General features: G+C 39.1%; 1 protein-coding gene and 1 long non-coding RNA gene across 3 annotated transcripts; one reads left to right on the top strand and one right to left on the bottom strand.

Moving 5' to 3' along the window:
* Positions 1 to 474: 474 nt before the first annotated feature.
* On the bottom strand, positions 475 to 27,118 carry LOC116297410 (pre-mRNA-splicing factor ATP-dependent RNA helicase PRP16). Its single transcript, XM_089034309.1, has 26 exons — positions 26,270 to 27,118; positions 25,608 to 25,719; positions 24,734 to 24,846; positions 24,128 to 24,228; positions 23,631 to 23,786; positions 22,734 to 22,919; positions 22,041 to 22,199; positions 21,135 to 21,287; positions 20,887 to 20,967; positions 19,531 to 19,692; positions 18,378 to 18,524; positions 17,228 to 17,326; positions 16,118 to 16,229; positions 14,218 to 14,280; positions 13,669 to 13,824; positions 13,180 to 13,280; positions 12,496 to 12,542; positions 12,082 to 12,244; positions 11,003 to 11,167; positions 9,829 to 9,977; positions 9,123 to 9,177; positions 7,845 to 7,979; positions 7,247 to 7,372; positions 3,985 to 4,080; positions 1,960 to 2,078; positions 475 to 1,382 (listed from the first exon to the last, which is right to left on the bottom strand). Exons 1-26 carry the CDS (start codon positions 26,910 to 26,912, stop codon positions 1,310 to 1,312), a joined length of 3,672 nt encoding a protein of 1,223 aa, XP_088890435.1. The 5' UTR covers positions 26,913 to 27,118; the 3' UTR covers positions 475 to 1,309.
* LOC116297415 (uncharacterized) lies at positions 5,544 to 6,118 on the top strand. Of its 2 annotated transcripts, XR_004197224.1 has the most exons (4): positions 5,556 to 5,585; positions 5,672 to 5,792; positions 5,881 to 5,971; positions 6,046 to 6,118. It is a non-coding gene; the product is annotated as an uncharacterized LOC116297415 (long non-coding RNA). The 2 variants fall into 2 exon arrangements; XR_004197225.1 differs by lacking the exon at positions 5,672 to 5,792 and having other exon boundaries at positions 5,544 to 5,585.
* Positions 27,119 to 27,195: the final 77 nt, after the last annotated feature.

The following is a 27,195-nucleotide window of genomic DNA, read 5'->3' as shown; positions in this document are numbered from 1 at the left end:
AAATAGATAATTTGTCAGACCAGCCATATCAAAGAAAACTTCAATATACACAGAGTAATTTAATACGTATAACACAATGCTCTTGTCAGCGGGACAGCGGGACGTAGGTAGATTGCGAGTGTTTTGGTTGGGATTAGTGTGGACGCGCGCGGAGATTGGCTCTCCCTTCTCCCCGCTCCAAACTCCGCACGCGTCCACAGGAATCACAATTAAAATACTCGTCTTTACTAAGTCTAGAGGGAAAATTGGGACCGATCGCAGTCTAGGACGTAAGAGGAACACAGGGTACCCAATATCTCAAGAGAGAAATTGAGATTCAGATGGTATCCACGAGTTTGCCATGCGGCAGTTTGATTTAGAAGGAAAAAGGGGTCGGAGGAATAGCTGTTAGCATATGTGCCCCTCTACCCCTCCTAAGAAAAAAGAATGCCCCCTGAAGGAGTTGATTTGTTAACGAAAATAAAACGCATGTGGTTAATAAATATGTAGCATCGTTTATTTAGTTTCCATTCCTTCATTATAAAAAAAATTATCGACGATAGTGAGTTGAACTGTACAATTCAATAGATAGCAATAAAATACATAATAAATCTTATTAGACATTCTACCGTGCACTACGGGTGGGTATATTGAGTCTAGTAGATTGTTAGTAGAGTGCATACCATATATCCGTGAAAAACGCTGTAAACTTTGTAAGAAATTGTACTAATTTGCACAACTCAGTAAGTTCAGTAGACCTCAGTAGACCGTAGACCTACAAAACTTTGCACTAATTTGTACGATTTTGTTAGTTAACTTTTTCACGGACATATGGTATGCACTCTTGTAATCTCAGTCTGGCTATGAAACAACTTGCCACTGGAAGTTGGTGATAGCCCAAATCCACGTGGGCGTAATGTTTTCCCTTTTCAGACCACGTGTCACGTGAATATGGACGGCACTCAAACAAAGGATCTTATTCTCAAGAGAATAACACATGGTCTGAAATGGGAAAACATTACGTCCATTACGTATAGAGCATGTGCATGTTACGTTAATGCCGCCATCTTGGTTGACGATAACAAAGCATTCCTCATTAGCTTCTCTTATTAGATCAACCAAGATGGCGGCTGTTTCATTGTCATTTGTATCTCAAGGGATTTTGAGTTACATGGTTGCACACACTCTATTTGGTATGGCATGGGTGGCGTAGTGGTTTAAGATCTAATGATACATGAAAAATAAAATATGATATAGATTTTTTTAAAGCGCTTTCAGATAGTACATTGATACTACTCTGATGCTAAAGTCGCATACTGGAAAATATCATCTAAATCCCGAATCGTTTGGGTGTTCGTTTGGGCGTGGCTGGAGTTCTTCTGCCAGGAGTTACAATCTGAGTTCTGTCGATAACAAAAAAATGATAAATATTCTGTTAGAAACCTATTGCCAACGATTGCTACTACTACGCTCATCCCATCACCCTCCTAAACCCGCACAAATAGACCTCTTTAACTTGGGCGAAATGTTTTCCCATTTTAGACCACGTGTTATTCCCTAGAGTATCAATTCTTCGTCTAACGGTTGTGTATAAAAATACGCACGAATATATACAACTGAAACAAAGAATCTTATTCTCAAGAGAATGACACATGGTCTAAAATGGGAAAACATTGCACCAAAGGTAAAGAGGGCTATATATGGATACAACTCGAACAAATAGTCTTATTCTCAAAAGAATGGTACGTGGTCCGAAATGGGGAAAATTTACTTACATTACGCACATTAGAACACATAATGTATGACTGTGGAAAGCTCTCTCTGTACGGACGCCCGTGCCGTATCCACGATTTTTATTGGATGAGCCCTGAACTATCTCGCACGTTGAGCATGTTAAGCAAGAACTTATTGCGACATAAAGAAAACTTCCTAGTGTTACGGCACCTTTACATTATCCTACTGGTATTAGGATCTCCATACCTTACTGATGGTGTCATCTTGTTGAGTCTCTCCTCTTCTCTTACTTTCATTTGCTCACTTGCTGCGGCCAGTTCTTCTTCCATCGCAGTCGCTCGATCTTTAGCTCGCCGGCGATTTTCCTACGCGAAACATATCGATCAGTCACTATAAGCGACAGTAGAGTGCAAACAATGGACTACTCGACGATACGGCGGCCATCTTGCCAGGGGGAGGGGGGGGGGGGGCAAAACAAAACAAAGATGACAAAAATATAGAGTTTCGTGTGTTTGTCTTTCTTTTATGAGTAAAGGTGATCGATGTGCCGTCTTACCGCCATTTGCATTGCTACGCGGCCACCCCAGACAAAAATCGTGACGTGCACTTAACAATAGACTGCCGTCAATCAAACACGTTGACGTCATTTACATGCGCGTGTGATTCAAAAGGCGCCAAAACTTCGGTCGATTGTTTACAAGTACTATGAGCCACACTCACCGGGCCTATCCGGGCCGATCCAAACGCGTGTAAATGACGTCAACGCGTTTGATTGACGGCAGTCTATTACAAAGTGCACGTCGCGATTTTTGTCTGGGGTGGCCGCGTAGCAATGCAAACGACGGTAATTCATCTTTTGTTGTATTTTCTTGTGGTAAGCTTTTACAGCGCTTCTCAATCACACACACGAAATCTTATCATCAAAAGCGTTTCCATAACATTGTCGGAAAACACAAAGCTTTCGAGGGCACGTGCCTATGGAATGTCATGGAAACGCCTTGATTGACATCCACCAAAACCTACTTCGTGGAAACAGCAAGTTGTAGGATTTCGCGCGCGTGATTGAGAAGTGCTGTAATATCAATCGACGTCATTACTGTAACAAAGATTCATTTGCCCCCTGGACGACCCATAATGCCTTGCGATCCAAGATGGCCGCTGTATCTTCGAAGTAGTTCATTCATTTATTTATTTATGGACAATATTTAAGCAGAGATGCCCAGTTCAGCAAAGCTGGTTTAAATGGGGCTCTGCAACTAGCCATGTTGCGCTTAAAAGTATTTAACTATCAACTATTTAGCTGTAAAATAGCTAAGAATTCACTCAGGTATGAAGCAAACGAACACGGAGGAACATTCAGCATCAATGAAATTTAAAATGGCGGCTCTTCCAGCAACAACTTCGTTATGACGCCTTGCTTAATAGAAAGTAGAGAGTTAAAGATTCTAGTTTACCGCAAACGTGAAACGTCAGTTGACCATTAAAAAATTCAGTAATGATAAAAGGGTAAATTATACACCGTGAAAAGATGAAAAAATTTACTGACGTTTCGGACGCTAGACGAAGGACTAGTAAGTTTTTTCATCTTTTCATGGTGTAAAATTTACCCTTTTATCATTACTGTTTCATTAGAAACACCGACGCAGCCCACACTAGTTTTTAGCTAGTTATCTCTTCTCATTTAAAAATTCTTTAAAATTAGTGAAAAGGAATCGCAAAAATCTCCAAGTAGTAGATAAACAAAAGAATACTTGTCTTTGTCGAGAAGCTTTGCAAAAGGTAAAGTGAAATGTAGGAAAACGATGAAAACGTGGTCACGTTTGGCGTTTGCGGGAAGGAAAAACGTGAATCTTAATCTACCTAATAGAGAGTTTTAGATTTACGTTCACGGCAAACGTGAAACGTCAGTTGACCAGTAAAAAATTCTTTTAAATGACTGAAAAAGAATCGCAAAAAAGTCCAAGTAGTAGAAAAACAAAAGAGTATTTGCGCTTGGTGAGAAGGTTTGTAAATAGTAAAATAAAATACAGGAAAACTATGAAAACGTGGTCACGTTTGCCGTTTGCGGGAGAAAAAAAAGTTAATCTAAAACTCTCTAATGTCTAAAGTTTGACGGAAAACGCCCGACGTCGAACTGCAGTTGGAAGCTTACGGTACATATCAAGAAACGTCGTGCTTAAGGTCTCTTTGAATCTAAATCTCAAGTACGATAAGTTTAGATAGGAGATCGCAAAGGATTATTGGGAAGCTTGGGGTGTAAATGGTACATACCGCTCTTGATCGAGAAGATTCTTTGATAGAGTAGAACATGGGGCCTAGTTCTGCTAACCAGTTGCCATCCACAGCCGTGACGCACTGCATGTATTCCTAAAAGACAGATTTGCGATCATGAGACAATATATCAATCGTTCATTGATATTTTGCCTGTCTTTTCTTTGTACTACTCTTCCCAGTAGACCGAGGCAGTTGCGCGTGCTTTTTTCAACGCGTTCGTAGCGTCTTTTATGTGATCCAGAAGTACACTTCAAATCGGCCACGTGATGCCAATGTTGTACCACGTGGACAAGTTTATTACATCACGTGATCAAAATTCAGTCAAGTTTTAATCACGTGGTGTAAAAAACTTGTCCTCGTGGTACAACATTGGCATCACGTGGCCGATTTGAAATGCACTTCTGGATAACATAACAGACGCTACGAAGGCCATTAAAAAATTCCAACTGCCTCGGTCTACTGGGAAGAGTAGTGAAGTGACTCCATTAATGCTAAACTTTTTATTTAATAACATTTTTTACCCTTTTTTTTCTTTCCCTTTTATTTATGTAATTATATAACTACTATACCTACAGCTTTGGACCCTCCCCCCTCCCCTATCACTTTTGGTGGTGAATTTGTAATTTCTGTATAAATTATCAAAAAGGTTAATTTATTCATGATTGTTTTTGGCGCGCAAAAAGAATATTTTTCTCTTTTTGTTTTATCGCTCTTGAAAAAAAATATAGGTTTGATGTTTTTTCCCCTGCCTTTACCAAGACACTGCAGAATGAAGGAGACAATAAGATATTTTGAAAGAGTTTTATTAAGACGACGTTTTCGTTTCTTAGGGCTATTAATAATAGTTACATTTATCAGTGAAGAGTGCACAGGTTTAATTTGAAAATGCTTTATTTGAGATTTTAAAAAAAAAATATTTTTGCTTCCTTCAAAAGAAGGAAAAAGGGGGTTAGGCGAATGCGAAAATGTATACATTATTCGAGCAAAACATGGAGGTGAGGCAAGAGTGCAGTGAAGCGAAAACTGCTTGTCAAGCAGAAATGTCAATCTTTGTTTGCTAAGCGCTGTATAAATTATTTTGTTTAACAGAGCATAAATGTTAAAGCGACAAGAAGACATGGAAGACCCATGTTTTGGATTAAGAAATAAAGCGGTAGATTAAAGACAACACGTAGGTACCTAAAGAATGTAATGAAGCTTAGGCAAATCTGACAGTGGTGAAGAAACGTAATATAAGTGCTCATTGAGCATAACGCACATGCCTTTAGTCTCGTTTCTCCCAAGTGAAGGAATGGGGAAAAAATCGGTTTATACAATATAAAGCTATAGTTTAAGGTGTAAATTCATCGAGAAAAGACAAAAAAAACATGCATAAATATTTGTATACCATTGTATACCAAAAAGTAAACCTCACCGGGAAGATTCGTGTCATCGTAACTTAGAAATGTAAACTTCAACGAAAGGAAATTATAAGGGTCACTTAGACATCAACGTGGGTGGGAGGTATATTTGGTGAAAAGAATCCCATCATAAGATACCACGTTCGGTGTACTCTCTCGACAGTTGCAAAAAGATGTCTTCCAGCACACGTCCATCGAGTAAGTGATCTCAAAGTGTCATCAATCTTATCCTCAAAACTGTTTTTTCCCTTATCACCTACTTCAACTCACATGTCACTCCACAGCGTGTGCTACACCACTTTGTGGCAACGATGTAAAAATATCTTTAGGGCTCTGTGGGCACATGCTTTGTCATGCATGTGCTCACAGAGCATTCGAAATGGACAAATGTACAATATGCCTCCTGTAAGTTATCGTCACTTTTTTTTTTTGCTTACCAGTAGATAGAAGAACTCAAAAGTAACATAATCTATTATTTTTCTTTTTTTTGTAGTAATGAGATAGCAGTGGTAAGCATCATAATGGGGTCCATAATGGATCCCAAGCTTCTCGTCGAAAATCGTTTTCAATAAAGAAACAGAAAGGTAAGCACATCTGATTTTCCATCATTGATCTTAACGATTGATCTAATCACTCTCCTTGTCAACTTGCGTTTCAGTGAAAACAAGATGCGTATCAGATGTTTTTTGCTTTCCTTTTTTAAATCTCAAATAAAACATTCTCAAATTAAACCTGTGCACTCTTCACTGATAAATGTAACTATTATTAATAGCCCTAAGAAACGAAAACGTCTTCTAAATAAAACTCTTTCAAAATATTTCATTGTCTCCTTCATTCTGCAGTGTCTTGGTAAAGGCAGGGATAAAAACATCAAACCTATATTTTTTTCAAGAGCGATAAAACGAAAAGAGAAAAATATTCTTTTTGCGCGCCAAAAACAATCATGAATAAATTAACCTTTTCGATAGTTTATACAGAAATTAAAAATTCACCTCCCAAAGTGATAGGGGAGGGGGGAGGGTCCAAAGCTGCAGGTATAGTAGTGATATCATTGTTATTAACTTTTATTCTTGTACATATATCTTCTTTTTGTAATTAGCTTTCATTGTTTCATGATTTATATATATAGTTTGTATTTTCTTATTCTTATTTGACTTGAATTTCTTAGTTAAATCTTTTCTTTGTGTTTGTAAATATATACACGTTCTTGTAGAGTGAAGTCATTAAACCCGTGCAATAGATATTAGACTAATACACTTTAGTAGACCCTAATTCCATTGTTTTCTCTTGTGTCTATTTGACTATTACACGTTGACTGACACTTTATATTTCACGGGTTAAATGTCTTCACTCTAATTGGCCATCATTATATCATGTGTAAATACAAATTGAAGTTGATGTAAGATCCAGAAACCTAAACGTATTAAATCGTCAAGGACAACCGTTTTCAAATCCGTTGTCATTCCATTACAGAATCATTTACTCAGAGAGCATCAAAATATTCACGAACACTTACGATAAAGTGAAAAAAAATAGAAACGCGCATGCTATGTGCAGTTATAAAGCACGCGGGGGTTGGCAGAACACGAGAGAAGTGTTAGGAGAAGCACGACGCGTAGCAGAGTGCTTCTCGATACTTCTCGAGTGATCTACCAATCCCCAAGTGCTTTATAACTGCACACAGCACAGCAAGCAAGATTTTTTTTATAAAACACAAATAACATTAATGACGAAATTGAAAGTGCGCGCGCGTGCTATGTGCTCTCATAAAGCACTCACTCCCAACCAATCAGAACGCGAGATTTAGAGCAGTCATTTTATAATGAAGAATAATCAAGTGACTTTCTCTAGTAACGTACCTTGGAAGTCATGACGAGCTCGTGGTAGACGATGTAATCAGGTGTGTATCCCATGCCAAATAGAGCGCTGGTAGGGTGTAGGTGGCAGGGCATGCCTGTACGCATGTTCACATACTCACCGATACCCTGACAATAATACAGGATTAATATCAGAATTGTGTGTGTTGTGGGTATCTTGGGTAAATAGGTATCATCATCAGCATCATCATCACTACCACCATCATCATTACCATCATCATCACCATCACCATTACCGTCATCATCATCATCACCATTACCGTCATCATCATCATCACTACCACCATCATCATTACCATTACATTCAACTTCACTGTGATTCATCATCATAATTACTATCATAATCATTATAACCACCAACACTGTCAACACATCATCACCCCAACACATTATCATCACAACCACTACAGACATTCCCTGCTACTCTCACCATCACCACTACCAACACCACGGTCAGTCTTGTATGCATTACTACTACCAAGTCACCATCACCATCACCACCAAAGAGAAGAGCTAGTACTTTTTCCAGAGCAGACAATATACATTTTCAAGGAAAAAAGAAAACATTTTTCCTACTTACCTTGAGTTTAGCAGCCTGGTGGAAGTAAGCCGAGCAAATACACTTCCTAATCACATCCCAGTCATTACCACAAGACTTGAGAGGGATCTTGTGCTGAAGCATGATCTCTTTAAGTTGACCTCTGACCTCACGAACCTGAAAAGAGAATAAGATTGAAGTTGTTCTTGGAATGCAAGGAATACCAAACAACCAGAGAGAAAATCCTTAAAAGTATTGTTGCAAATTGCATACCAAGCCCGAAATGCATTATGGTAGATGTGAATGCAATCAGCGAAAGCCATAGCATGGAGTTTTACCAAACTTGGTCTGCACGTTTTCCCCGTATATTTTCTTGTTTGCGGACATTACTTACATATGAATATAATCAATCTTGGTATGCAACATCCAACATGCAACACGCAACATCCAACACGCAACATACAACATATGCAACATGCAACATACAACACGCAACATGCAACATACAACACGCAACATACAACATATGCAACATGCAACATGCAACATATGCAACACGCAACATGCGGCATGCAACATACAACACGCAACATATGCAACACGCAACATGCAACACGCAACATGCAACACTCAACATGCAAAACGCAACATGCAACACGCAACATGCAACATACAACATGCAAAAAGCAACACACATCATGCAACATGCAATACGCAACATGGAACATGCAACATGCAATACGCAACATGCAACAGGTAACACACAACATGCATGCAATACGCAACATGCAACATGCAACACGCAACATATGCAACACGCAACATATGCAACACGCAACAAGCAACGCGCAACATGCGACATGCAACAAAACCTTCACCAATCTTATTCGAAATAGCTGTATACGATACACAGTTTGGGAGTCGCAAAGTCGCAGAGCATTGGCTATGGGCAGACACTCTCATGCTTATGCTATCCATTCTTACGGAACTCTTCGCCTAGTGATGTTAAATCTGCTGAAACCATTGAAGAAATACAAAACACGCGCGCGTGCTGTGTGTAGTTATAAAGCACGCGGGGTTTGGCAGAACACGAGAGAAGTGTTAGGAGAAGCACGACGCGTAGCGGATTGCTTCTTGAAACTTCTCAAGTGATCTGCCAATCCCCAAGTGCTTTATAACCGCGCACAGCACAGCAAGCAAGTTTTTTTTCTTTTTTGATTCATCAATTTTTCCCAAATTGGCTCCTAATTCATAATTCTTACTCACTGCTCGCTATGATAGTTTCTAAATGAGTCTTACACAGCTCTTGATAGATCTTACCTTTCTCATGGCCTTGACATGAATGAAATGCTCGTTGCTCCACTGAGCTGAATAACTGGAAAAAAAGAATAGAAAGGAAAATAGATTAATAATCATTTCAACAATTTGAGAGAAAATATATGGATAGCAAAACAATGGTAAAATGGATACAATATATCCGAGAAAAAGTTAACTAACAAAATTGTACAAATTAGTGCAAAGTTTTGTAGGTCTACAGTTTACTGAACTTACTAATTTGTGCAGGTTTGTGCAAGAATTTCTTACAAAGGTTTTCACAAATATATGGTATGCACTCTAGCACGAATTTCGTTAAAATAAAAAAATGCAAAATTTCTCTATTAACACGAATCTCTTTAAAATACAAACATCAAATTGTGTATTTTATAATACACTCTACAAAGTTACTCGATTCTGATTGGAATCCCAAATTGTACTCTGTAAAGTCCCAATTAAGTTGCCCAATTTTGTTGAGTGTATTATAAACTAAAAATCGCACAATCCTCTCGTCCAATTCGGAATTTATAGATACTCGTGATGTTTTGAAAGTTCTCAAATTAAACTCGCCCAAACGGCTCGTCCAATTTTGAAATCTTTCAAAACATCACTCGTACCTATAAATTCCGAATTGTATTCGAGATTTCCTATACAAATCTAACAAATTTATTCGTCACTTGTGTAAATAAAAGTTTCGATTTCTTGGCCATACTTATTTGTTTTCCATTGCAGGTAGACGTTCAGGTACGTCAGATGGTCGCTCTCAGGCACGGCAAACTTCTCACGAGCTGCGTCGCTGTCCTCTTCTCTTCCTTTGGGACGATAGAATATCGCTGGCACAGACAGCATTGAGACTATTGTCTGTAGTAATACCAAAAAGATATGACTGCCTTGTAAAATATCGAGCAAAAAGGTGGTGGTTCACGAATAGAGTTTTGGTACCATCACGTGCCCACGTCCATGCATAGTATAGCTTGGGCTGCCTATGGTTAGATGGCAGAACAATAAAATCCCTTTGCGCTTGGGAATTGAACTCTTTCTTATGTAAAACGATTGTATTGTTCCTGTCATTCAACATGGCTGCCGTCACGTGATGGTGCAAAATCTCTATACTGGTTTCTAATCTAATTATTAGTCATTCAGCGCAGTGGAGTAATGGGCACCGTCAGCCAATCACAGCCCCGGCGCGATCCTCAAGCGGGGGCAGACTGACGGTATATAAGAAGACCACCTTCCAGTCCACCGTCGCCTGATAAAGACTAGAAAGAGTAGTCGAAACGTCGCGGTCCACCTAAAGGCCCTGTTACACGTTGAAACTTTAAAATGAAACTTGTGTTCAACGGCGTTGCGAGAGAAGATTCAGGGGGGGGAGGTGTGGGGGAGTTACAAGGCGCAATAGCGCAGCGCAGCCGTGACGTCACAAAAACGAAGACAAAGGCGAAATTCGGACAAACAAACTTACAAGTTTACTTTCAGCAGATAATTTTCACAGCCGATCGCAGTTGATCTTAGTTTACATGGGTTATTATTGTAACTTTAAGTAAAAATAATAAAATCGGTTCGTATAATCCTCGTAGCGGTTAAACAAAATGCAATGTTGGTGCGAATCTTTAAGCTATTTTTAGAATCAGTGCGCTGCGCTATTTCCTCCTGAAACTTGACGAAAGTTTCGGTTGCACGAGTAGAAAGCTGTTCAACGTTTTCCTAAAACGTTCTCGCGACGAAAGTTCCAACAAGGTCAAATTGCGCAATTTAACACCCCCGTGAAACTTGTCTCACAACACCGTTGAACTCTAGTTTCAGCTAAACGTTTCAACGTGTTACTGGGCTTAACTGCTACAATCGTGAGACAAATAAATATAATCTTTCATCTATTTTTGACGTACCAGTACTTCATCACTACAGTCCATGTCCACAGAGACTATCAGCATCTTTGACATGGCCGGGTCCAGAGGGAACTCTACCATTTGTCTTCCTAGTGGAGTTAGTGCGCCTGTGTTGTCTAGTGCTCCTAGTATCCATAGCTGATACATTGAGTTGAGAATATTGTCCTGGAAATATCAAAAGTGTATAGTTGTTGAGAGAATGAAGACATTTCTTTTTGCTTAAAGTTTTTGTTTTCCTTCTACTGAGTCTTTTCCATCGCCATCATCATCATCACCATTATCCTGGTACCATCATCATCACCACCATCATTATCATTACTATCATCATCATAATCACCATCATTTTCATCACCATCATCATCTTCATCACCATCATCATCTTCATCACCATCATCATCTTCATCATCATCACCATCATCATCATCATCACCATCATTATCAACATCATCATCATCATCATCTTCATCACCATCATCATCATCACCATCATCTTCATCACCATCATCATCATCATCTTCATCACCATCTTCATCACCATCTTCATCACCATCATCATCACCATCATCATCATCATCACCATCATCACCATCATTATCATCATTATCAACATAATCACCATCATTATCATCATCATCATCATCATCATCTTCATCATCATCACCATCATCATCACCATCATTATCATCATCATCATCATCATCACCATCATCTTCATCACCATCATCATTATCATCATCACCATCATCATCACCATCATTATCAACATCATTATCATCATCACCATCATCATCATCACCATCATCACCATCATCATCATCACCATCATCATCACCATCACCACCATCATCACCATCATTATCACCATTATCACCATCACCATCATCACCATCATCATCATCATCTTCATCATCATCATCATCACCCTCATCATCTTCATCACCATCATCATCACCATCATCACCATCATCATCATCACCGTCATCATCACCATCATCACCATCATCATCATGGTTGTACTAAATTAGATCAATGCATCTTTCATTACATTTCATTTCAAATGAATTATCAGGTGAGGATACCTGTGGTGGTGGATCCATGAAGTGAAACTCCAGTAGATTCTGCACCCCGAGTGACTTCAGTAACAGTACGACGTTAGCCAGGTTTGTCCTCTGGATTTCAGGGACAGTGGTGTACAGCAGCTCGTTGTTGTAAGAGTTCTCAGTGTACAGCCTGAAGCACTGTCTGTGAACAAGACAAGGTATGAATAACAATATTTTAGTTAACGTACTGGCTCTAGGGAGTGTCTACATGCCACGTCCCAGACAACATGGATCTTTCTCATGCAGCAGCAGCCATATTGATTGGATTAATAGATGTTTCTCACGTTGACTCACATTCAAGCGTTTCAGGATGAGGTCAACTGGGATCAAACAAAGGTCCATTTAAGCAAAATGTGTCCTCATTCCTGGTGGTGATTGATATTTATGACTTACCCTGGACCTGTTCTTCCTGCACGACCAGACCTTTGGTTGGCATTGGCCTGTGTATCGAAAAATATGATCAATAAAAGCCCTACTGACAACCTTCCAACACCCTACTGACAACCTACCAACACCCTACTGACAACCTACCAACACCCTACTGACAACCTACCAACACCCTACTGACAACCTACCAACACCCTACTGACAACCTACCAACACCCTACTGATAACCTACCAACACCCTACTGACAACCTTCCAACACCCTACTGACAACCTGCCAATACCCTACTGACCACCCACCAAAACCCTACGGACAACCCACCAAAGCCCTACTGACCACCCACCAAAACCCTACTGACAACCCACCAAAACCCTACTGACAACCTACCAACACCCTAACGACAACCTACCAACACCCTATTGACTTCTAATTAAGAGTAAATGGTTTGAACCCAGGTGTTGAAGTTTGTTGTGAAATGCGATTGTCAAGGTGAGTGTAGTCTTGAGAAAGACTGTTGTTGGTGGTGACTGACGTTTGGACAACCTGAGGGGAAGTCATCTAGACTCTTAAGACGGCTTCCCTTCAGGTTGTCGAAACGTCAGTCACCACCAACAACAGTCTTTCTCAAGACTATACTCGCCCGGATGACCACATTTCACAACAGACTTCTGATCGCTGTTAAGAGCATTACCTGGCTGATAGGGTACACTTGAAGTGCATCCATACCAATCTTGGGATTGTAGACTTTAAGTTTGCAGTACCCAGCATCGATAACAAACATGATACCATCCACTGAAACACACAAACCAATTAAATAGACAATAAGCACTGTGCTCTCTGATTGGTTAGTACCTGTGACAAATAAAACATACACAAAGCACCCCATTTTTTAACCAAGGGCACTGCAAAGAGGTGTTATTGAGGGAGGAAAACTGGAGAGCCCAGAGAAAAACAATAATCGATTCTAGAGAGAGAGCCAACAAACTCTTCTTGAATGCAGTGCCAAATCAAGGATTTGAGCCCAAAATCCCAGAAGCGAGAGGCAAGTTTCAAAGATGGTGCCTATTTCATCCTCTAAAATAGTCCCACAATGCACTGCAATACCAACCTGACCCTCAGGTTTTTCCTCAAACTTAAAATGGTTAATAATGACAAGCTGAAAAAGAAAGACTATACAAACCTGTCAATGAAGTTTCTGCAATATTCGTGGCCACCACACATTTTCTGACGCCATCAGGAGCCTTTTGAAAGATCTTTGCCTGTAAATCTGAAGGCAGCTGGGAGTAGATGGGGAGTACAGCTAGTGGAGGCGCTTCATCTACTTCACTCAGTCTCTCTGAGGAAACAAATAGAATATTTATGGGTAAACAGTTATAATGATGACGATGACAATGACGATGACGATGACCAAGACAATGACGATGACGATGACGATGTCATGACGATGATGATGACGATGACCAAGACAATGACGACGAGGATGACGATGACAATGACGATGACGGAAATAATGATGATGACGATGACAATGACCAAGACAATGACGACGAGGATGACGATGACAATGACGATGAAGAAGACAATGATGATGACGATGACCAAGACAATGACAATGACGATGATAATGATAATCATAGAATAAGGAGAATAGCAATAATATACACCAAATATATACAAATTAATGGGAATATAGAACAATAGCCAAACGACGAACAAGTTGCCAACAAACCTGTGATGAGTTCACATGTCACTTCAATATCCTCTTGCCCAGGCATGAAAATCAGAATGTCTCCTAAAATGATGTTTAAATGATTTTAAAACATTCTCTACATTCAATACTATGTAGTTGGTGTGGAAAATGTGTGGTTCCAAAAATATATCCATACCCCACCATGGAGGAAATCGAAAATTCCCCCAGGGGGTGGGGGTCAGAGCAAAATTTCAAAGTTCGTTTGGAAGAAAATTGGAAATTCCAAAAGGGGTGGGGGAGACAGGGTAGAAAAACGGTTTTTGGCCTTTCGCCATAAGGACAGCTTTACGTATTGAAGCTCAATATTTTGTAAACGCGTTCTTTTGGAGCCAAATAGCAAAATATAAAAATGCGACCAAAATTTATTGAATGCGTACTTGAGATATAAAGCCGTGTACTTTGGGAGAGGTGATATTTTGATCAGCAGAAAAACTGACGTTTTCGTGAATAATAATAAGTAGATTTACAGTCTAATTCGACAAAATTTCCTCACTAGTTTCGAGCAGCAGTGACACAAATGAAACTCTTAAACATTTGGAGTATTAAACTCAGTTAAATTAAAAAATCGTGAAAGTAGAGGGCTTGTCGTTTTTCTACACTGTCAGTGGGGACCTTTTTCAAATATCCTCTATTTATTACACTTTTAGGGTCGATATCCGTGTGATAAAGCCGTGAATAAAAGCCATATCAGTGGAGTGATATGATATCACTTCATGGTGAACTGAAAATTGTACATTTTGTCATTTTATCGACCTTTTAAATGCATAATAAACAAGTTATCGCATGTTAAGAGCTTGATATCTTTCTTATTCACTCGTTTTCCATACCATACCATCTCCTTTGCACTGGATGCACTTGAGAGAGATATAGCTTCATCTTTCATTTTTTCTTATTTTATATACTTTATTTTTATATCGATACACTTATTTCAATAAAGTTAGTCACCTGAAAAGCTACAAAGCTGAGACCGACAAGGATTATGGATAGATACATTTGACATGTTTCAACCACTTGATAACTGTCGATGGACTCGAGATCTTCTACCAGTTACAAGTTCACCTCCTCTGAGTATCCTCAACTGCTGCAGTTTGTGTCAAAAGCTTTACTTGTTGGATATAAAACATTTCCCCATGATTCCCAGCGATTACAGCTTTCTAGGTTTTTGGTGTCTGACTTTATTGAAATATGTATATCATCATCATCATAGTAGTATATTTATATATATATATATAATTAATAGATATATTTTATTCTTAATTATCTTACTGTAAAGCGCATCAAGGTTCTCAGGATGCGCTAAACAAATACTCTTTTATTATTATTATATCACTCACTAGCTCACAGATCCCCTCGTTCGCGATATCATATGGAAACTCGTGAATAAAAACGATATCAAGCTCTTAACATTTAATATTTCCAACATATTTGCACACTTTTATTCATAGGCGCTACAAGCTGGCTCTATTCTAGAGGTTTTGCGCCATCACGTGAAGCCAGCCATGTTAGATGACAGGAAACATAAGAAAGAATTCAATAGACTCTTTTCGAATTCCAAATTACCGCTGTGTTTCTTGATTACAGACTCATTTACTCAGGGTTAGCCTCGAGTTTGTGTAGAATATTCACGTGTTACAGTCAAGGTCCATCGAGTTTCAAAGTGTTTGTATTGTTGAAGTTGTGCATTCCTTACTTTACCGTTGGTATTTGTAAATATTTAGACACTGATATGAGGCTAGTCCTGTAGTAAATAAGTCTGTAATCAAGGAACACAGCGGTAGTTTGGAACTCGAAAAGGGTCTATCCATGGAAGCAAACGGATTTTATTGTTCTGCCATTTAACCACAGGCAGCCCAAGCTGTATGTGATAATATCTATGTACCTTTGGTTGGAGTCAAGTGAATCTGCAGAGCTTGTTTCACGGCACTTTCAACGTAGTCCTCCAACACAGTACGACTGAAAAATATTTCTACTGGAAATGTTCTCCCTGGAATCTAAAACAGAGAGGAAACTGGTTTGACTCACAAGCTCATATTCATATAAATTTAGAGCATGAGTGGGCACAGGTAGCCCAAGCTTGGTTTCTGTGGTGTCCTGTTATAAGGAAATGTATGGGGATTCTTCAAAAACTTCAATAAAATCATTGAAACGTGAAATGAAGCCTCGAAATTTTACCCGATCATTGAGAAATAGCACTTCTTTCGCTCTGTGTGGTTATTCTTTGAATCACGTTTCAATGATTTCATTGAATTTTTTGAAGAATCCCCATACATTTCCTTATAACATGACAACACAGAAACCAAGCTTGGGGTACCTGTGGAGTGGGAAGCGATATGGTAAATTTGTAGCCCTTCCATATCTTAGCTTTAATACGCAGCTGTAACTACGCGTTGTGGTTGGATGAAATACTGAAAGACAATGGGAAGCCATTTCAATGTTACGGCATGTCGTGCCGTGTATGTGCTGTAAGTCAGTACCGTATGTTTCCCACTCATACGATAACCATTCTTATGGGAAGCCATTTCAGTGTTACGGGATATCGTACCGTGTACGTGCTGTAAGTCAGTACCGTATGTTTCCCACTCATACAATAACCATTCTTATGGGAAGCCATTTCAGTGTTACGGGATATCGTACCGTGTACGTGCTGTAAGTCAGTACCATATGTTTCCCACTCATACGATAACCATTCTTATGGGAAGCCATTTCAGTGTTACGGGATATCGTACCGTGTACGTGCTGTAAGTCAGTACCGTATGTTTCCCACTCATACGATAACCATTCTTAAGGGAAGCTATTTCAATGTTACGGCATGGCGTACCGTGTACGTGCTGTAAGTCAGTACCGTATGTTTCTCACTCATACGATAACCATTCTTATGGGAAGCCATTTCAATGTTATGGCATGTCGTACCGTGTACGTGCTACAAGTCAGTACCATATGTTCCCCACTCATTAAAAAACGTTTCTATTCAAAACTAGTTCAATTATACCTTATATGTTGGTACGTTGCCAAAGAAGTCTGCAAACTTTTGTGCATCCATAGTAGCTGAGGTAACTATGAGTTTTAAATCACGTCTTCTGCTTATTACCTGTAAGGACGATTGATGGATGAATCATGATTATATTGGTGATGATGATGATGATTGTGATCATGATGATGATGGTGATCATGATGATGAATAATGATGATGACAATAATGATGATGACGATAATCATTATGATGATGATTATGATGAGGGAGATGATGATGGTGATGATGATGATGAATAATGATGATGACAATAATGATGATGATTATGATGGTGATGATGATTATGAATAATGATGATGATGACAATAATGATGATGATGATTATGATGGTGATGATGAATGCTGTTGATATATGATGATATGATGACAATATGATGATGATTAGATGGTGCTGATGAATATGATGTGATACTACTGATGCTGTGTGGTCTGTGGTGCTGCCTCCTGCTGCTGCTACTTGCTTGCTGCTGTCCTGCTGTTGCTCCTGCTGCTGCTGTGCTGCCCCTCTGCTGCTGCTGCTTCTGCTGGTGCTGCTGATCCTGCTGCTGCTGCTACCTCCTGCTGCTGCTGCTGGTCCTGCTGGTGCTGCCTCCTGCTGCTGCTGCCTCCTGCTGCTGCTGCTGCTGGTGCTGCTGCTGCTCCTGCTGCTCTGCCCCTCGCGCTGCTGCTCCTGCTGGTGTTGCTCTGCTGCTGCTGCTGCTGCTGCTCCTGTGCTGCTGCCCTCATGCTGCTGCTGCCCCTCCTGCTGCTGCTGCTTCTGCTGGTGCTGCTGCCTCCTGCGTGCTGCTCCTGCTGCTGCTGCTGGTGCTGCTGCTGGTCCGTGCTGCCTCTGCTTCTCTGCTTCTGGTGCTGCTGTGCTGCTCTGCTCTGCTCCTCCTGCGCTGCTGCTGGTGCTGCTGGTGCTGCTGTGGCCTGATGGTGCTGATCTGCTGCTGGTGCTGATGCTCTGCTGTGGTGCTGCTATCTGCTGCTGCTGCCTCCTGCTGTGCTGCTATAATGATGATGGTGATGTTGATAATAATTATGACAATGATGATGATGATTACATCTTTATTAAAGCAATCGAATTCAAAGTGGCCGCCATATCTGTGAAAAGGTCAACCATTACCTCTCTCAACAGCCCAAATAACACATCTGTGTTCAGTGATCTTTCATGGGCTTCGTCCATGATAATCACACTGTAGTGGTCCAAGTCTGATTCCCTGAGGGACTCCCTCAATAGAATACCATCCGTCATGTACTTTATTATTGTTTTCTGAAAAAACAGAAAAATTAGTAAATAGTTATTACTCAAAAGGAATCAAAAGGAAGAAACAAGAAAAATAATCAATTTAGCGTAAAGGTGGTGCAACAAGCACGCATCAAGATAGATCATTAATACTCTTTGATACGTAACTATACAGCTATTTCAAAAGAAGTTGGCGAAGGTTTTGTTGATGGATGTTGTACACCAAGCCCAAAATGTATATTGTTGATCATTTGTAAATGAAATCAGCACTCAGAAGAAAGCTTGTTTTGTGAAAATGCTGGGAGTCTGAGTCATACAATTAGAGATGTGAGCTGTTGCTGATTGCATTTGGAACACCCTATGTGCAATTTGGACTTGGTATGCAATACGCAGCAAAACAAAGACAATCAGCATCAATGTCATTATCATCATTATCATCATTATCATTACCATCATCATCATCATCACCATCATTATCATTACCATCATCATCATCATCACCATCATTACCATCATTATCATCACCATCATCACCATCATTATCATTACCATCATCATCATCATCACCATCATTATCATTACCATCATCATCACCACCATCATTATCATTACCATCATCATCATCATCATCACCATCATTACCATCATCATCATCATTACCATCATTATCATTACCATCATCATCATCATCATCACCATCCATCATCATCATCAATCATCATCATCACCGCCCTTATCACCATCATCATCATTACCATCATCATCATCACCATCATCATCACCATCATCATCATCATCACCATCATCACCATCATCATCACCATCATCATCACCATCATCATCACCATCATCATCATCATCACATCATCATCATCATCATCGCCATCATCATTACCATCATCATCACCATCATCATCATCATCATCGCCATCATCATTACCATCATCATCATTATCACCATCATCATCATCATTCAAACCTTCACCAATATCATTTTTCAAATAGCTGTATCAAATAATAAACGGTATCTTACCTCAGACGTAACATCTTCAAATCTAATGGCGTATCCCACTTCATCGCCCAACCGACAATTCATCTCTTCGCTGACTCTTTTAGCAACTGACATGGCAGCAACACGACGAGGCTGGGTACAACCTATCATACCGTAGTTAGTATAGCCATCCTCATGCATGTACTGTTGATAGAAAACAAACTGCTTCGTTAGGATAAATGAATGATTTGAATGATTTATTTAGTGCCCTTTCTATATGGATACAGAGGTGACCGTAATATAGAGGTGTCCGTAATATAGAAGTGTCTGTTTATATAGAGGTGTCTGTAATATAGAGGTGTCTGTAATATAGAGGTGTCCGTAATATAGAGATGTCCGTAATATAGAGGTGTCCGTAATATAGAGGTGTCCGTAATATAGAGGTGTCCGTAATATAGAGGTGTCCGTAATATAGAGGTGTCCGTAATATAGAGATGTCCGTAATATAGAGGTGTCCGTAATATAGAGGTGTCCGTAATATAGAAGTGGCTGTTTATATAGAGGTGTTCGCAATATAGAGGTGTTCGTAATATAGAAGTGTCTGTTTATATAGAGGTGTCTGTGATATAGAGGTGTCCGTAATAAAGAGGTGTCTGTAATATAGAGGTGTCTGTAATATAGAGGTGTCCGTAATATAGAGGTGTCTGTAATATAGAGGTGTCCGTAATATAGAGATGTCTGTAATATAGAGGTGTCTGTAATATAGAGGTGTCCGTAATATAGAGGTGTCTGTGATATAGAGGTGTCCATAATATAGATGTGTCCGTAATATAGATGTGTCCGTAATATAGAGGTGTCTGTAATATAGAGGTGTCCGTAATATAGAGATGTCTGTGATATAGAGGTGCCCGTAATATAGAGGTGTCCGTAATATAGAGATGTCCGTAATATAGATGTGTCCGTAATATAGAGGTGTCTGTAATATAGAGGTGTCTGTAATATAGAGGTGTCTGTAATATAGAGGTGTCCATAATATAGAGGTGTTGGTAAGGAGAGGTCTCCACTGTCATTAGTATATGTAATAGGACTCCATGCTGTCCAATTAAGAAATAATTGGACGAGGAAAATTCCAACTGACAAAATTGGATGAGGCCGTAGGCTGAGTCCAATTTGGCAGTCAGAGGAATTTTTCGAGTCTAATTATTTCTTGATTGGGGAGCATGAAATCCCATTACCTATTAATTATATAGCTGTGTAATTAATCCCATATCAACAAGACCTGTCCAATTAAGAAAATAATTGGACAGTTACCTATATGGGATTAATGAGAAGCTGTATAATTATATAATAAACTAGTTGGGACTGGGTGTAGATGATCCAAAGATGTAGAGTACTTACTTGTGTAAGCTGAGTAGTCTTGCCTGAGCCTGTCTCACCAACGATAATCACTATTTGATTATCCCTCACAATGTTTAGCAACTGCAAGAAGACAATAAAATGATGACAGTTAAGTGGAAACTGCAGCTAGAAACATTTTTAGATAAAAAATTTCATTTCGCCAGGGCACAGGTTCAAATCCCGTTCAAGACTCAGAATTTTTCACTAGGTAATTTGCACAAATCCAACTACGTAAGGGTGTTACTAACCTCTTGTCTGACGGCAAATATTGGTAGGAACTGCCGCTGCTGAGCAAAGCTTTTCTTTGTAGCAAAATCACTTGTCGCTTCACTTGAATTGCTTGACATGTGTTCTGCAAATTTCTGATTCTTTTTATAGTCATCGTCCTTGACATCCATTTCCTGTAGTTTTATTATTAATATTAATAATAATGATGATGATGATGATGATGATGATGATGATGATGATGATGATGATAATAATAATATATGAGTTAGTTTCTAAAAGGCAAGATGAGTATATTTCTTTAATTTCTTTCACAGTTCTATATGTTCTATACTCGAGGGGTTGGAAAGCTGTTCTAAATGTAGATGGTCTGGGAAAATGGTAATTCCTAAGGAAGATATGCAAGTTGTATGCTTCAGGTAATGGGCTCCTGCCATCTTACATTCATTACACCCATTTTCAAAATTACGCGACCAAGGTGGCTTCAGAAGTCTGGAGTTTTGTCTTCTGTCAATCAAAGTTAGCAAGGGCTGAGATAAAAAGAAATTCCCGCTCAATCAATCACAGACAATGAAATGAAAAAAGCACTTTAATGGCTTTCGAGTCGAGGGGAGTTCTTTGAGCTCAGCCCTTCTGGTAACTTTGATTGATGGAAGCCAAACAAATCCAGACGAATGCCGTAGAAACGTCTTAGGTTGCATTATTTTGAAAATGGGTGAAAAGACATCTGTTTTCCCACTATTTTCTCTTAAAAAGAGATAACTAGCTAAAGACTAGTCTAATGAAACAGTAATGATAAAAGGGTAAATTTTACACCGTGAAAAGATGAAAAAACTTACTGACATTTCAGACGCTAGTCCTTCGTCGGAGTAAAATTTTCTTTTAATTATGACATTGCATCGCATCGCATTCATGAAATAGCATCTTACCTCTCCTTTGTCTTCTTTGATTCCCATGATGTTACCAAGCTTCGTACCAGCAAGCTCCCAGTGCTTGTGTTGAGATTTCTTTTTCTCCTTCTCCTCTCGGAATCGACGGACTACTAGACAACCCTTCCTGGATATGATGGCCATGTCAGATGTGGCGTCCTATTAAATGATAAGCAAGTAAAAAGCAGAAGTTCATTCTATGTTGTCTTCCTCCTGAATTTTATCGATACTCTAGGCTGATCTAAGTCAGGGCATGGCTAACTCACAGATAGAACCCTGAAACAACCTCTGGGCTGATCTAAGTCAGGGCATGGCTAACTCACAGATAGAACCCTGAAACAACCTCTGGGCTGATCTAAGTCAGGGCACGGCTAACTCACAGATTGAACCCTGTAACAGCCTTTGGGCTGATCAATTTAGGGTTTTGAGAAGGGAGCAAAACTGGAGAAAAATCAAGGGAGCGACCTAATACACTCTACTCATGTGATGGTGAGTCCAGGAATCGAACCTGCAACCCCAGAGGTGAGAGGAAAAACGCACTACCGCTACACCACCCTTGCTTCCCATCATTGCAAAGTTGTCCGATGAAGTACCGAAAGCATACTTTTTTCATGCTTATGTCACTTCCTGCACGCTGTATCACTGAGGAGAGAAAACTTGGGGGGGAAAAATGAAAACTTTAGTTTTTCTTACCTTGACTGGGATAACAGGTTCTGGTTGCTTTGTGAAAACAATCCTTCCATCAAGAAAAGGTGGTACAATATTGTGAACCAACAAATGAACTTTTGCTTCATTTTCTTCCTCAAAGTCTTCATCCACTTCAAGCTTTTGTACAACACCACTCGTTAACATACGATTCGTCTCCCACATGTCATTGTCCTGTCGACAGAAGTACAATTTAAGATTCTTTTCGTATTCAAGCAGTGAGCACCAAAAACTATTTTCTTATAGACAGGCTGTTGTACAAGGCTAAAATCTTGTTATTCAGAAAGTTTAACTTGTTTGGAAGTGGAGATGACCAATAAAAGTGGAATCAAAGTGTTAACCCAAAGCAAAAATTTTATTCGAAAATGAGGTTTAGGCCTTCATTTGCTTATTTCCCATATATTTTCTATAAAAAAGCCTGACAAAGCAACATTCTAACACAAATGCAACAAAACATCTTCGTACAATTGAAAATACCACTTCAAACAGGCATTTTATCATAGTACATCAGTTTCTAACTGTTTAAAAATGGTTTTGAGTGTTAACCCAAAACGAAAATTGGGAACAAAACTCATATGAAAGTCTAGTTTTTGGTGCTCTTTGCCATTATTGCTCATTATTGAAAAACATTTCCTCCTAAAACAAAAATTTATGATGTAAAGGGGCAATTACACAGAGCAATTTTCTCTGCAACTTGTCTCTAGCATAATCTTAGACTTGGATATCAGGGAAAAGACGAAAAAACATTTTGGTATTACTTCACTTTAATTTGCAAACTTGCAGCAGTGATTATAGTCTCAGAATCACTGGTCACTCAACCAATCACAGCACAATAAAGTCTAATATTCAAGTCTAAAACTATACTACATTCAACAAAATATTCACCTTATTGTATTGTCTCTGCTGGGCTGAAATTCTCTTGACTGCCTTCTTAGCCAAGTTTTCTTCTTTTTTCTTGGTGTATTCCTCACTGACATCAGCAAATGGATTATGTGATTCATCGTATCCATTGTCCATGTCGTACCATGCACGATCCAACCTCTAGTTTAAAATGTTATAAAAATTTAATTGGTTAGATTAATTGACCTATAACATTGTGACGTCACAGCTTGTTTACATGGGCAAGAATGATAGGAATTTAGAAATTTTCTTTCATTCAGGATATTTAGTACAACATTTATCTATTAACCATTTTTTATTGTGATTTTATCCTCTTGCGACCATGATCCTTAGCATTAAAACAATAGATTAATTTGATGTGACGACATAGCGTTATAGGGCAATATTGTTTTATCAACTTTTTAAAGGGAGACTAGCATGAAAATCGTCCAAAATTTAATTTGGTTGAAACTTCAATGGAAAAATACAATAGCTGTTGTCACCTTCTGTTCTTCCTCCCATTCTTCTTGATCAAAGTCGTCGTCTTTACCATGTTCCTGTCTGTCTGGTGAGTTTTGGCCTTCATCTTTATTTCTTCTCCTAGCTTGAATCACAATAATGTGTGCACTTTTAGTAAGAAAGCAGTCCTGGTTATTAATATCATTGTCATCATCATCACTATCACATCATCATCACCATCATCACTATCACCATCATAATCACCATCATCATCATCGTCATCATCATCACCATCATCGTTATCACCATCATCATCACCATCATCATCATCATCACTATCGCCATCATTATCACCATCATCCTCATCGTCATCCTCATCAACATCATCATTATCACCATCATCATTATCACCATCATAATCACCATCATCCTTATCGTCATCATCATCACCATCATCATCATCACCATCATCATCATCACAATCACCATCACCATCATCACCATCATCATCATCACCATCATCATTATCACAATCACCATCACCATCATCACCATCACCATCTTAATCATAATCAAATCATAATCACCATCATTGTCATCATCATCATCACCATCATCCACTTATATCAGACTGCCTCACAAACCCTTACCTTTTCCTTTAGAAAACCTCGGTGTTGCTCCTGAGTGCCTCCTGTCATCTGCCCATGCATTATACTTGTGTGTTGGAGTAAAACGAGGTGTGTCATCAACAAGCCGAGTGTATCTAAAAATATATTAAACAATATATAACTACTACTGTATAATCATTTTATTCGCCTTAGCTTTCGATGATTACAGTCATCATCAGAGGCTATGTTCCAAGTATTATAGGATGCATGCATATTTAATTTAGCCTCTGATAATGACAGTGACCGTCAAAATTCATTTTTTATGACGAAAAAATATATAGCATTTAAGGGGGGGCACCCCAAAAATAATCAGATTTGGAAGGGGTCATACAATTTTTTAAGTACAATTCAGAAAATCCCACCAGCCCTCCTATGCCCATAAAAAATGAATGGTCCCTAATGTGACCAAGTGGATGTTGAACGGCAAGAATGAAACTCATTGCAGGTCTTTTCCAAGATAGGTCGCAGGAAAATAAGTGAAACTAAAACTAAAACTTGAACTAAACAAAAACACAACTAAACAGCACAAAATCTAGTCTCCCCAAGAGAAAGCGTTGCGTGACGACACTGAAAGTGGTTGTGGGGGAGACTACACAAAGTCTGGAGCAGAACTGATTTATTTTTCCAATTACAAATACTATTGCGTGATCACTTACATCATCATTCCAAATATGGCTAGTACAAACGTAACACAACAAACTCGAATAAATCTTCAACCAGTTTGTTTTCAACCAGTTTTCAACTTGGTTAAATGATTGTGCAGTAGTGTGTGGCCTCAGTTATCTACAAATCACACATCAACCCTACTGAATGACAACCTCATTCTCCTTTAACCTATTAAAGCCTAATATCTCACCCTTTATCTGTATCGTCTTTGATGGATCTTGTTGGTGAAGGCATTTCCCATTTGGACCTGGATGGTGACATGTCTTCGTCATCCCATGTACTTCTAGATGGTGTTCGTAAACCTCAAAGAAGTATAAATTGTACAAATGTGAATTAAGTGATTGAAAATTACTCATGTAATGTGGTTATCATTAAGCAGAGTATAGCTGCAGTGAAATGGCTTCCCATAACAATGGTTATTGTACATGTATAAGTGGGAAACATACAATACTGACTTACAGCACATACATCTATAAGTAAAATAATAAATAAATAAATAAATAAAAAATAAAAAATACACGGTACGACATGCCGTAAGATTGAAATGGCTTCCCACAAGAATGGTTATTGTATGAGTGGGAAACATATGGTACTGACTTACAGCACATACACGGTACGACATGCCGTAATAATGAAATGGCTTCCTATAAGAATGGAAATTGTATTACAATGAAACATACAGTACTGACTTACAGCACGTACAATGCTACAACATTGAAATGGCTTCATCCAATAAAAAATGCTTAGATAACATAAGATTGGGTAGAGCTCCAACACAATATTAAAAATCATGCACTCATGTGAAAACTGCTCTGCTCTATATCTGTTAGGCAACACCCAAAAAGAAAATACCTTTTGTCTTATGCTGTGGTGTGTAGTCATCCCTTTCTGTCGACCGTCTACTCCTTGATGGCGTATCTTCCCAGTCACTTCTCCTAGACCTTGGTTCTTTAAATCTCCTATCGCTCCTATCACCATACCTCCCTCTGTCATCACGTCTATCCCCACCCCTACCTCTATCTCTATCTCTATCCCTGTTCTTGTCACTTTTGTCCCTAGACTCAGCATAAACTCCCTGACCTCGTCTCTCTCTTTCTCTTTCTTGTCGTCTGAGTTGTTTCTCGCGTGCTTCGTTGCTCACTCCACCAGTATGCGATGGCGTATCCTCAATATGAGTTCTATAATGGCGCGACTTCTCCTTCTCTCGATCTCTAGATGAGAAAATTTTACCCTTGTCCTTATAATCTTCGTCATCACCATCTTCCCAATCTTCTGATTTACTCGCTAACTTTGATTTCTTTGCATCGTCTCTAAGTAACTCTTCTTTCTCTCTTCGCTTTTCTTTGGCCAGCTCTTGCAAGCCAAGTACGCTTCCTTTAGGCTTTTCAAACTTGTGTTTACTGGTAGGCTTTTTGATGATTAATCCTCCTACTGTTTCATTTGTTCCTTCGAGTCTGTCGCTAAATCCTCCTTCGAATGCAGAGGAAGACATCATAGACTCGTCCAAACAACGCAAAGATTTTTTGACTAAATTATTTTAAAAAATAAGACTATTTCCATAAAATGAGCCTGTTCAACAATCTTTAGCTATATTCCTATAGTCTATCATTCAAATTGGTTAAAATTCTCAAATTATTTGGTACAAAACAACGCAATTACGAAAATTTGACGACATTTTTGACAGAGTTTGTCAGCCATATTGGTTACCTTCAAAGCGCATGCGTACTTTGGTAATCCGCTGATGATTTTCAAAAAGCGTTCTGCAATCAATCGATAAT

Source organism: Actinia tenebrosa, unplaced genomic scaffold (genome assembly GCF_029948245.1).
Source record: "Actinia tenebrosa isolate PJP-AT-01 unplaced genomic scaffold, QUT_ActTen_1.0 PGA_scaffold2__45_contigs__length_23673736, whole genome shotgun sequence".
Taxonomy (NCBI): Eukaryota; Metazoa; Cnidaria; class Anthozoa; order Actiniaria; family Actiniidae; genus Actinia; species Actinia tenebrosa.
Note: the sequence above shows the minus strand (reverse complement) of the source record. Positions and strands in the feature narration are given on the sequence as shown.